The sequence below is a fragment of the Diabrotica undecimpunctata genome, chromosome 8, assembly GCF_040954645.1.
Source record: "Diabrotica undecimpunctata isolate CICGRU chromosome 8, icDiaUnde3, whole genome shotgun sequence".
Taxonomy (NCBI): Eukaryota; Metazoa; Arthropoda; class Insecta; order Coleoptera; family Chrysomelidae; genus Diabrotica; species Diabrotica undecimpunctata.
Window position 1 is genome coordinate 9,702,302 of NC_092810.1, and position 13,005 is coordinate 9,715,306.

A 13,005-nucleotide genomic window follows, 5' to 3' on the forward strand; every position below is an offset into this window, starting at 1 on the left:
CTGCCTTCTCAATGATCCCATCTTCTAACATATTATTAATTGTTTTGTTTACTTCTTCTCTGTATTTATATGGTATTGGGTATGATTTTGTTTTAAAATCTTTTTCTTCTTTAACTTTTATACTATGGATATAATTTTGTGCAATTCTATTTTCTTTATTGACAAGTCCCTTGTGTTGCTGCAATATGGAAATGACTATTGATTTATATTCTTCAGGGCAATTTAAAACTTTTATCATATCTTCTTCTTTACAAATAAAATTATTCTTCATTATGTAGTCATTATTCCTTGCTTCCAATTTTACGCACTCCGCCTCGTAGGCATCCATCTGCTTAAAATTTCCATTCCTTAAATATTCACTACAATAATTATTCTTTACATTCTTCTGGGACATTTCCCTATCATCAAAATACATTTCTTCTTCATAAACATCATTATTTTCTTTTAATAATATCCTATCAACTCTTATTCCTTCTTCTACCTCATCTTTCTGCATAAATTTAATTATTTGCCCTTCCAAAGTTACCATTTTTTCTTCAAAATCTATCTTTACTTTCTTTTTTTCCAATTCATCATTTCCCATTAATATATCAACACATAAATCCTTGACAATAAATCCTTGCATATTAATTTCTTTATTAAGAATATTAATTTTAAAATTGGCTAGTTTATCAATTTCACCCAACTTCTTATTATTTGCACCAATAATTTTAATTTTTGGAATCTTTATTATATCTGATAGTTTTAATGTATTAAAAATAAAATTCTCCGAGACTAATGTACTTTCTGAACCAGTATCTATCATAATTTTAATCATTTTATTTTTGGCCAAAGCATTTATATAAATTAAATTAATAGATTCAATAATTTTCTCTTCATCTAAAGAAATAAATTCAGAAGGTTTTTCATAATAGCAATGGCCTAACTTGTAATTCAGAAAGTTTACTGCACAAAATTTTGATTATTAGAATTGTCAGATTGTATCTGACCACTTGGATCTGATGTACTATGTCTTTCCCTACTATGACTTCTACTCACATTTTCTTGCCTTGTACTACTTCGTTCCCTGTCTTCGCAGCTTCTATTCCTTCGAACACAATTTACCTGTCTGTTATAGTTAGGTCGCTCTGTATTTCTTATATTATTAAAATCTTGTCTATTATTATTAGTACTGTTATTAAAATGTTGTCTATTATAATTAGTATTATTATTAAAATTTTGTCTATTATAACTAGTATTATTATTAAAGTTCTGTCTATTTAGATTACTGTTATTATTAAAATTTTGTAAATTATTACCATACCTAGTATTATTGTTATATGATTGTCTATATTGTTGATTATCATTTTTATTATATTGAAAGTTATTATTGTTTTTTCTGTTGTTAGTATTACTTGTCATATTGCCTCTTTGTATTCTTTGAATAAAATTAATAAAACTATCTATTGTTTGAATATTTTGTACAGTTACGGTTTGCACAACATCAGCATCAAAATGTCTAGATACATTTAAGACTGTTTCATCCTCTCTAAGTGGTGGTTCTAAATATTTTGCAACTGTTATCAATTTCAATGCATAATCTACCATATTTGATTTTAAATTTTGATTATACTTTCCAAAATATAGAATTTCTCTAAACTTGGCTTGCTCTAATTCACCCCAATAATAATTTAAAAATTTATTTTCAAATGTTTGAAAATTATCTAAATCATTCTCAATACTAGCAAACCAAGTTGCTGCATTGTCATTTAATGTCACTCTAATATAATCTTTAATATCATTAATATTATTCACAAATCTTAATTTATGTTTTAAACTATTTATGTATACTCTAGGATGCAAATTTTTTATATTACCAGAGAATTTAATCCCAGTCTCATTTGTTAAATTTAAGTAAGGTCTCCCTATGTCTCTCATTTGTGAAATATCATCTATTCTCTGTTCCACATTTCTTATTTGATTACAATTTATTTGAATATTTTGTTGTATATCGTCTAATTTTTCTTCTGTGTTTCTCCTGTCTTCGTTAATTTTTACTTCTAAGTTACATTTCTGTAACTCTATTTTCTGTTCTATATCTATCTTATTATCTTGAATAATCCTCTTTACTTCTGTCCTCTCATTGTCTATCCTTTTCTTGTAGTCATTCCGTATACTTTTTATTTCATTTGCTACTTTTTTCTCTGCAGCTTCAAGTTTTTTATCCATTTGTTTTACAATTTTATTATTATTATCTTCTATTTTCTTTTCTAATTTTCTATAATTCTCTTCCAATTTCTGTTCCATTTTTTTCATGTCTTCTTTGATTTCTTTTGAATTCTCTTCCATTTTTTTCGTATTCTCTTCCATTTTCTGTTCCATTTTTTTCATGTCTTCTTTGATTTCTTTTGAATTCTCTTCCATTGTCTTGTTCATCTGCATCATTAATGACATCAAAGCTGCCATATTGACATTTTCCTCTCTTTCTGGATTCATTTCTGCAGTATCTTGTGGAACTTGAACTAAACTCTCCTCTTGTATAGGTTGTGTTTCTACTTCCACATCTTCTTCATTCTTTTTGCTTCTTGTACTTTTCTTTCCTTGAGACATTTTGAGACTTTACTTGTTCAAATATAATTAAAAATAAAACCTATAATTTTTCCTTTCTACTGATAATTAATTTAATTATATGAGAGCACTTATCTTTCCAAACTAATTCTTTTAAATAGAGAGCCACCGCGTTGGGTGCCAAATTGTTATGATGTGTTTTTTTTGTTTGTTTGAATTATGAGCAATGAGTATTTTTAATAATATAATATATAGGGTTTTTATCGCGGTTCTCAAAGAATTAGCTTGTAAGTACTTTTTTAAATTATCTTTATTATAACTATTATGAAACACACATATATATCTAACCTAGTCAATGTAAATTTAAAATAAACTATCTTTAAATTGATATTCTTATAAAACTAATTAAATTCTATAGACAATCTACAATTTAAACAAAACTATCTTCAAAATTGAAATTGTTATGACACTAACTAAATTATATTAACAAAATTTTGTACCTTTCTTTCACTGAATGCCTAAATGAACTGTTTTCCACTATATATATTCTAATCACCACTGAAAGTCTTCGTACTTCGGTTATCCTGTTTTTGTGAAATTTCTTTTTTCAATTATCAGCTTCTACCAATTTAAGATATAGTTCCAGCATTTATACACCACCAACCAAACCAGCAAACAGCATTTATATTTATTCTTCTTTTCAATATACCAATATCCAATTATTATAAGTTGATTTATACTAATCTCCAACCATAATATAATTTAATTTCTTCCAATATACCTTTTTTTATCTTCAATAATTATTTGTGTATAATTATAAATGTGCATTAAATATATGCATAATTTTTAATCTTCATTTAACTCACTATATTAAACTATTGGACTATTTGTACTTGATTCACTGACTCTAACTAACTTTCATAATAAACTTGCCTGACTTCTGACTAAAACTTAAAAACTGCCTAAAACTTCTTAAAACTCTTCTGACTGCACTATCTAAAACTTTTCTGACTAAAAACTTTCAAAAACTGCCATCTTGAATCCAAATCACGGGTATTTATATCTTTTGGACATTCTAGAACCATCTCGTAAGAGATCATGTTCCAATTTGTTCTATTTCATACTTGTATGAATTTTCTGGAACAAACCATTTCGCAAACATGGCCATCTCCGGAGATCCAGAGAATTCCATTCTTTTCTATTAATAATTTTGTTTACATTTAGGCTTTTCAGATCAGAATATATAATTAAATTAGTAACTTAACATTCTAATTTAATAAAATACACATTTCAAACAATATATTATTATAACCCACTTTATATTCGTAAATATTTTTAAACGTCACTTCAGAGTATAAATATCTGTCAATCTCCGAGAGTATTTTTGGTTGCCTAAGCACATGGCTCACTTATATATATTTACAATATTAAAATACAACTTTTTACAATTATTATGCTAATTTATTAAAAATGCCCTCACATAAATATATTTTTATTAAATTCTCTAGTATATAACTTATTTAAAACAACCAAATATCTAATATTATGTAGTATATAACTTATAAATTATTTTCTATAAACCCTAATCGTCACAATATATATATATATAGATTTTAGCGTTCAGCGATAAACTGTTTATGTATTGTCGGAATAAAGATATTCCTAACATCGTCCGGTAGCTTTCTAGTAAGCTTGGAGTTGCAGGTTACTTATGTCATCGATTAGAAGTCTCCTGATTGCATATTTCTTCATTTTGTTATAATCTTGTGTTTAAATACATTTATATCCATCACTCTTATATTGATTCTTATGTTTCAGCTTCTGAAAAAGACAAAAGTGATAAAGTTAAATCAAATAAAAGTGCCCATAAAGATAAGGATAAAGATAAAGAGAAATCCAAAGACAAATCCTCGGAAAACGCGGATAAAAGAAATAAAGAAGAGAAGAGAAAATCAAAAGATGATAAAAGTAAAGACAGGGACCGGCCGAAGGAAAAAAGTTCAAAAAAGGACAAAGAAAGAGAAAAATCACCAGTTTCCAGACCGAGAAGTCCAAGTCCGAAGAAGTAAGCACCTGCTGGTTTTAATTATATTTCACTTCTAATTTTTCTTCATAAATAATATTGTATATATTCCAATTTATTTCTGCTTCAGATCACCTAGACGAGAACCCAGCCCACCTCCAGTACAAAAACATAGTAATAAAGAAAAAGATAGTAGCAAAGAAGAGAAAAAAGATAAAGATAGAGATAAGGATAAAAAGGAAGATAAAAAATCGAAAAAGGATAAAAGGGATCACAAAGAAGGTAAACACAAAGATAGGGAAAAGGATAAGGAACATCGGGAGCATAAAAGTAAAGATAGCAGTAAATCTAGGGAAAAAGAATCTTCGGCTGTTAAGAAGGAATCTAGTCCTGCTCTTCCTACACCTATAAGTTCTCAAAATTCGCACAAGGTAAGTTCTTTAGTGTATCAACGATCATTTGAGGCCTCTGTCGACAAACTGTCAAACGTTTTAATTTGTTTTTTTAACATGAATCTTTTTCAGACTGATAAAAAACCAAAAGAGAAGGAACCTATTAAGGAACCACCAAAAGAAGAGGTGAAAGAGGAGAAACCGGAAAAACCTGAAAAGATAAGGAATGAACCCGAAGACAGACAAAAACACAAACATAAGAAAAAAGACCGCAAAGAAAAGAAAGAAGAGAAACATTCCAAGAAGGAAGAAAGAAAGATCGAGAAACAGCCCAGTTCAACTTCTAATTCTAAAGAAGTGACTATTAAAGAGGAAAAACCCACGCCCCCTCCCCCCAATCGACCAGTAGATAAAAGTAATTTATTCGGTAGTCCGAAAAGTAGATCCCCTTCGACTCCCAAGGAGCCAGAAATTAAAATAGAAAATAATACCCTGTTTTCCAGGTAAGTGCTTTATAGTTATTGGTTTCGTGAAAAAGATTTCTTCTTCAATCTAGCTTACAATTCTAACTAGCATATAGTTCTCCAAGCTATCTAAGAGATTCATTATCGTTCAAAGTCGATAAGTATTTATTTTAACGCACAAGGTAATGAAAAGAAGTACCTAGGTAACTTTTTACAAACTTTATCACACTTTATCCAGACTGACTGAACTGTTTATAATAGTTAAAAAAAAAATCAGGTGTGTTTTTTGTCTATTAAATTGTCTACTAAATTTTAAACTATTTACATATTTACAAAAATACTTAAATTTACCATTTTATTAGAACCGTACAATCGAAGAACCGTAGAACCGAAAATTATTTACAAAATTAAATTAATTATACAGGGTGTTTTAAAAAAGGTAACCCCGTCTCTAGGGTAGGTAAAAAACTGAAAAATAATTGGTGTTTGCTTAGTAAAAAATGTTTGTAACGCTATCCGTTTTCAAGATACAGGGCGTTGAAGAAAAAAAAATTTTACGCATTTTTTACGATTTTGCCGAAACTACTGGCAACATTGTAATGAAATTTCATACAAATATGTTTTGAAAGTTGATACATCCCATGAATTTGTTTTTATATCTGATTCTCATAGAGGGCGCTAGTTACACGGATCGTACTAAGTATTAGTCAATATAACTTTTTTAAGAGTATAATTATTAATCAAAATTTCAAGTAAACTTAAACATCATTCAATTTTACACGAAAAAGGTACTCTTGGTAAAACTCGATACTGTGTACCGTTTTCGGAATATTTTGATTTGAAAATTATGAAGTAATAATTGATGCTGGTATAAAATAGTTAGTAATTAAACAAAACTCACAAGAAGAAAATTAAATTAATGACTAAGAACATAAAATAAAATTCAATTACAGTAAGTGTTCAAAATGTCCTCCGTTTTCGCGAATACACAAGTCTATTCTTTTTTCTAAAGATTCCATTAACCTTCTAAACGGTAGGGGATCAGCTATGATGTCATTAAATTGACGTTGAATTCTTTCTTCCGATTCTTGGCGTGAATTTACCTCTGTAGCATAGACTTTTTCCTTAATATACGACCAAACTGCGTAGTCCAAAGGGTTAAAATCGCATGACCGAGGAGGCCAATGAATCGGAGCTTCTGCACCTCTACCAATAAATCGATTCGGAAAATGATTACTCAACCAATTACGACACTTTCCATCAAAGTGTGGTGGAGCTCCATCGTGCATAAAAAATAAAGATCTTCGCTCGTTTAGCGTTAAATCTTCTAATATCTCGAATAAGGAATTGTTTAAAAAATCAAGATACATATCACCATTTAAATTTCTAGGTAGAATATGATAACCTATTAATTTGTTACCTAAAGTTGCTGCCCAAACATTAACTTTAAATGAGTGTTGGTAATGTGATACCCTTTTGACTCGTGGATTCTCATCACACCAGTAGTGTGCATTATGGGAGTTAAACATACCTTGTCGCGTAAAGGTGGCCTCGTCCGTAAAAAGAATGCATTTTAAAAAATTTGGATTGTGGGCTGTCCTTTGTTGTAATGTTTTACAAAAATCCACTCTAACCGGTAGATCATCTGGCAAGAGCTCTTGGACTTGTCTGTAATGATAAGGATGTAATTGCTGTTCTTTCAGTATCCGCCAAGTACTTGAAGAAGAAGTATTTGTTTGTCTTGCTATATTCCTTACGCTAACTGTTGGATCTTGATCAAGTAAATTTAAAATATTATTTTCTTTATTAATTGTTCTTGTTGTTCTTGGTCTACCAGAATTTATTTTATTTGGTCTCACATTCCCAGTTTGTCGACAACGTCGTTCAACGGCTCTAAATGTTTTTTTACTTGGTAAGTTTCTTCTAGGAAACTTTTCTGCATAACGTGTCACAGCTGCACTAGAACATCCTAAACATTCGCCTAAGGTTAATAACATGTCAGTGTATTCAACATTTGAGCACATTTTGATTTGATTTTACAAATAACAAGGTTTCAAAACTCTAATTATTGTTGATTTATCGTCATAACAATCAATAAATGTCAGATTTCCATGGCAAACTTGGAGAAAATAGAAGTATACCTATTAGAACTTTATTATTACTACCAGCATCAATTATTACTTCATAATTTTCAAATCAAAATATTCCGAAAACGGTACACAGTATCGAGTTTTACCAAGAGTACCTTTTTCGTGTAAAATTGAATGATGTTTAAGTTTACTTGAAATTTTGATTAATAATTATACTCTTAAAAGTTATATTGACTAATACTTAGTACGATCCGTGTAACTAGCGCCCTCTATGAGAATCAGATATAAAAACAAATTCATGAGATGTATCAGCTTCCAAAACATATTCGTATGAAATTTCATTACAATGTTGCCAGTAGTTTCGGCAAAATCGTAAAAAATGCGTAAAATTTTTTTCCTTCAACGCCCTGTATCTTGAAAACGGATGGCGTTACAAAAATTTTTTACTAAGCAAACCCCAATTATTTTTCAGTTTTTTACCTACCCTAGAGACGGGGTTACCTTTTTTTGAAACACCCTGTATAACAATCAAATTAGGTGTGTTAAAAAGCCGGTGGTTTACCATACCTACTAAAATTAAAAACATTTACCTACATTATACTTAACACCTGGTATTATACCATTGTCAATCGAATTTAATATATATATATATATATATATATATATATATATATATATATATATATATATATATATATATATATATATATGTATATACAAACAACACAGTTTATTAGGACTGCAGTCAGAAAGTTTGGCCGGGATGTTACAGAAACACTCTTTTGACTTTTGGTCTAGCTTTCGGAATTGTTTTTATTCCTTCTTCAAGACACTGTAATTAGAAGAATGTGTAAATATTTACAATATATCACAAATTGTCAGTGCAACTTACTAGTCGTCGACATTATTTATATAAAGCTATGACACTCAACATTAATAACACACGTATAAAATATAACATAAAATAATGAACAAAATACATTTTAAAATTTAGATATTTATAGTAAAACTTCGTTTGTGACATCTTTTAATGGTGTGTTTTAACTGATCCATAGAGAACAGAAAGAAAAAATAAAAATAGTATGATTAAACAGATTTTAAAAAAAAACTTTTAAAGTTAATTTTAAACAAAAAAAATTGAAAAAAATATTGTTTAAACAATTTAATAATTTATAAAGAGTTAGTGCACTAGAATGTTTTAAGATCTATCATATAAAAAAAAGAATTATCTCAATATCTGCCATAGTTTTTGCATTATTTTATTTACACTTTTACATTGAATTTAATAGCGAGGAACGGCCTTAACACAAAGCATAAAACTAAAAAGGAAGTAGAGAATGAACTAACACCAAAGGAAGATATCCACAGGCAATAACGGATTCAACGCCTAATATCAGAATAAGAATATTATAAATACTGCAAAATTTTTATTTTGGTTATAAAAAATTGTTTTAATCAAGTTTAAAAAGAATAACAAGTACACAGTAACTCTTTATCGGTTTGAGTCACTTTGGTTTGTTCGTTTTCACAACATTAATTTCGATATTAAATGTGTTGTAACGTACCTATTTAAATAATTCAGCAATTTAAATAAAAAACGCTAAATCAAAAATGAAAATAATATCGAAATAAAAAAATGTTGTTCTGGTTAAGTACAGTTTTTTACTATATATTAAAGAACAATCATAAAAGACATAATGTAAAATAAAAATAAACAATGACGCTTTTATGATTAATAATTGTTCGTCTTTGTCTCACACTGTTAAAGACAATGACAAGCGATGTACCTAGAAAAGTACCTAGATATTGTTGTCAACATATTTTGCATGCGCAACAACAGTTGCTGCAGTATGACGTCATTAAACTTGTGAGTTGCAACGATAATTACTTTGTCAACAATGTAAGTTCGTCAACTTGGAAAATATAAATTAAATCGATCTCTACAAATGTTACTGTAAACGAAATAATTATTATTTTATTTTGTTGTTGTAGGGATGATGAGTCGTCAAACGACTCGGTAAAGATGAGCAGTAGAGAAGCATCACCGGTCCATAGGCCGCCGTCAAAATCACCCTCGCCCCTTCCACCAGTTGAACCTGTTAAAAAACCGGAACCTGAGAAGAAAAAAGAGCCATCGCCAAAGAAAAAAGACAAAAAGGAAAAGAAAAAGGTAATGTCGTGATTTAATTTTTTTTTGTGGTATTGTATTCAATTGTGGGCGTGGTCTGCTTTTTTACATAGCTGTTTTACCTTAGTACATATCTATTTCAGGACAAGAAAGTAGACAAAGAAAAAGATCACGAAAAAAAGAAAAAGCGGAAAAGTGATCCTATTACAAATGATAAATTAGAACCTCCGGAAAAAATTGTAAAGTTAGAAGAAGAGAACAATTCGGACGAGGAGAGTAAGGTTTCAAGCACTGAAGATGCTACAGCGGTTGTTCAACCAAAAAGTGAAGTAAGCATAATTGTTTTATTCTAACATTTTCATATAGTCATACTATCGTTATGCATACACACCACATACATATTCTTTTAACTGTCTTTGATATATATATATATATATATATATATATATATATATATATATATATATATATATATATATATATATATATAATCCAGTAATTCTTGTATATATATATATATATATATATATATATATGGTTCTTGAACTCCTAAGTGAAGCATAGAGCTTCAGTGAAAAGGCGCCATCGGGTTCTATTTTGCGCTAAGGCCTTCACCTCATTCCAAGACTTTCCTTGGCCTCTTATCTCGTCCATGATGGATCTTCTCCAAGTTTGTACTGGGCGACCTCTTTTTCTTTTCCCTTGGGGATTCCACTCTAGGGCAGTCTTTGCGATACTGGAACTATTTTTTCGGAGTGTGTGACCGATTCAACCCCACTTTCTGGACTTAAGTTCATTTTGTACCCTCTTTTGTTCGGTCAGGTGTAGCAGATCTTCGTTTTTGATGGTGTTACCAGAATATACGAACAATTCTTCGTAAACATTTGTTAACAAAGACCTGCAGTTTGTCTCTGAGGGTGTTGTGTATGACATTTGATCGGAATATTCGGATCTTTGTCCTTGTAGTATACTCGCCAGATCTCCAAACAGGGTTGAGCGTGCTGAAAGCTTGTTGGGCTTCCCATATCCTCATACGAATATCGTCTTCTGTACCTCCGTTTTCTGTTATGACACTTCCAAGATACGTAAAGTTTTCCACATTTTCAATCTGCATATTGTCGATAGTAAATAGCGTGTTGTTCCTTGCATTTATTCTCATGGACTTGGTTTTACTAATATTGATTTTCAAACCTATTTTATTGGCTTCAGTGGAAAGTGTTTCCAATTGGTAAGCCAGATCTTGGAACCTTTGACCTAATAGGCAGATATCGTCCGCGTATTCTAGATCGCTTAGGCGTGTGGTTAACGTCCATTGTATCCCTCTTGTGTCGGAGTCTAGTTTGGAGAGAACATAGTCTATAACTATGTTAAAAAGAAACGGAGAAAGCACGCATCCCTGACTAACTCCAGTAAGTACATCGAATTCGTCACTGTTAATTCCATTGTGTGTCACGCTGCATTTCGCATCAGTATATAGTGACTTTATAATAGAAATTATTTTTTGCGGGATGTTTCTTAGCTCTAAAATTTTCCATACAGCGGCGTGAGACAAGCTATCAAAGGCACGGTCAAAATTAACAAAAATCATGTATAGGGGTGTGTTCCATTTAACCGATTGTTCCATTATTACCCTCACAGTATTAATGTGGTCTATGCAGGAGGATTCTGGTCTTTGATATGTTTTTGTTTATTTATCTGACTGAAACTAATGACAGATGAATGAGTCTCATAGTAAGGTTCTCAGTCTGGAAACATTATTGCAAAAACAGTATCAACGTTTTCTGGTACAACATTTGATTTTTGACGACCTTTACAGATCTGTGGTGAACTATGGTATCGATTTAATTTGGAAACAATATCGAAATATTTGCACTTGAATCGTAGTTCATGTACCATAAATTATTGTAGCCTTTTTTACCTCGCAAATAGTTTAAAAAAATGTCGCGTGTTCATAAACCTGCGACAAATATTTGTCACAGGTTCAATTTAATTGAAAAGGCACACTTGACAAAACTATATTTCAAATGTGGAAAAATCGTGACGTCAGCAATAAATCGGTGAATGTAATGTAAGTTGCATACATTTTTGGTGATCGTACAACTCGGTGATAATTTTAAAAATGAGTTGTGCATTGTTTGTTGTTTAGTCTCTTTCTTTTTTATATAAATTATTAATTTATAATAATTATTAACAATCTGTCAGGTCCTTATTGAACTCATATTGTGTCCGTCATTTAGAATGTGCGAAAAGCTTAGAAAAAAAGTCCTATTGTCGGGAAATTCATTAAATAGCACTTAGTCTATTGATTTTGATTCCGCTTGGGATAAGGAAGAACCTTGTTGAATTTGGGGGAATAGGTCCTCAATTTCTCATATTTCTCTGAGCTCTGTTTCTTGACGGAAAAGTCCTGTGGCAACCTGGTATATAGATTCCTGTTGATGTAAAAGAAATTTGGGGTCAATAGATATTTTTCCTCTCTTAATATTATGGATTTTCTTTTCATAGAAGGAAAATTCTTAAGAGTATTGAAGATTGGTACATAGATTCCTCTTCAAAGCAATAACCCTATTGAATTTGAGGTGAATAGGTCTTCTCATATTCTTATTCTCTTTTATTTGGGATTAATAGAACACTTTATTGTTGCTCAAACGTTTCGACAAATTATTGTTATTAGAGATGCCAGTGTCATCATAAATGTATTTTCAATTAATTTAATTATAGAAGATTCCAAGACTTTAAAGTTACCTGCATTTCGAACTTATTGAAGCAACTATTTCTCTATATTTCTAAAACTGAATTCTACAAGGCCTTGTCAAAATCAAGTTTCCCGAACTTGAAATCTCATGCTCAGAAGATAATTGCGGTGTTTGGATCTTCCTAACCTGTGAACAGTTGTTTTCTACTGTGAAGCGTCGCAAAAACAGCATTACAAACCGATTGACTGATCAGTACTTAGCTTCACTCCTTTGAATCAGCTCATCTTAGTTTCTGCCAGATTTTGGACCACTTTTAGAAGATCATTTACATATATCTCATACCACTATAATACTCTGCTAAAGAATTCATCGGCACTGTCTCTGTCAATCTAGTGACAACATTTTCATTGACTCCTAAATCAAGCGCTTCATTTGGAAAAGTATTGCTTTGTTCGCCAGCAAAAATATCAAAGTCCTAACTAAAACCTGATACACCACTAAGTACTTGATTTTTGTATCGCCACTTTTGCGATTTTGAGGTTTTGCCGGATTATATTGCTTGAGGTGATGCCGGAATTTCGTAGGGTTAGATGTTCCTCCTTGGGAACCAGTAAAAGTTGTTTAATCTTGTCTATATCTGAATTGCTCAATTTCGGTAATTGTGG

At 30.4% G+C, this 13,005-nt stretch overlaps 1 protein-coding gene across 1 annotated transcript in view; it reads left to right on the top strand.

Annotated features, from left to right (window-relative positions):
* The window catches only part of ear (ENL/AF9-related super elongation complex transcription factor), a 49,608-nt gene that overhangs the window by 34,805 nt on the left and 1,798 nt on the right, over window positions 1-13,005 (top strand). Inside the window, exons 4-8 of the mRNA XM_072542447.1 lie at window positions 4,366-4,612; window positions 4,701-5,001; window positions 5,095-5,465; window positions 9,509-9,686; window positions 9,788-9,973. Of these exons, the coding sequence (XP_072398548.1) occupies window positions 4,366-4,612; window positions 4,701-5,001; window positions 5,095-5,465; window positions 9,509-9,686; window positions 9,788-9,973 (1,283 nt within the window). The remainder of the gene's footprint in view (window positions 1-4,365; window positions 4,613-4,700; window positions 5,002-5,094; window positions 5,466-9,508; window positions 9,687-9,787; window positions 9,974-13,005) is intronic.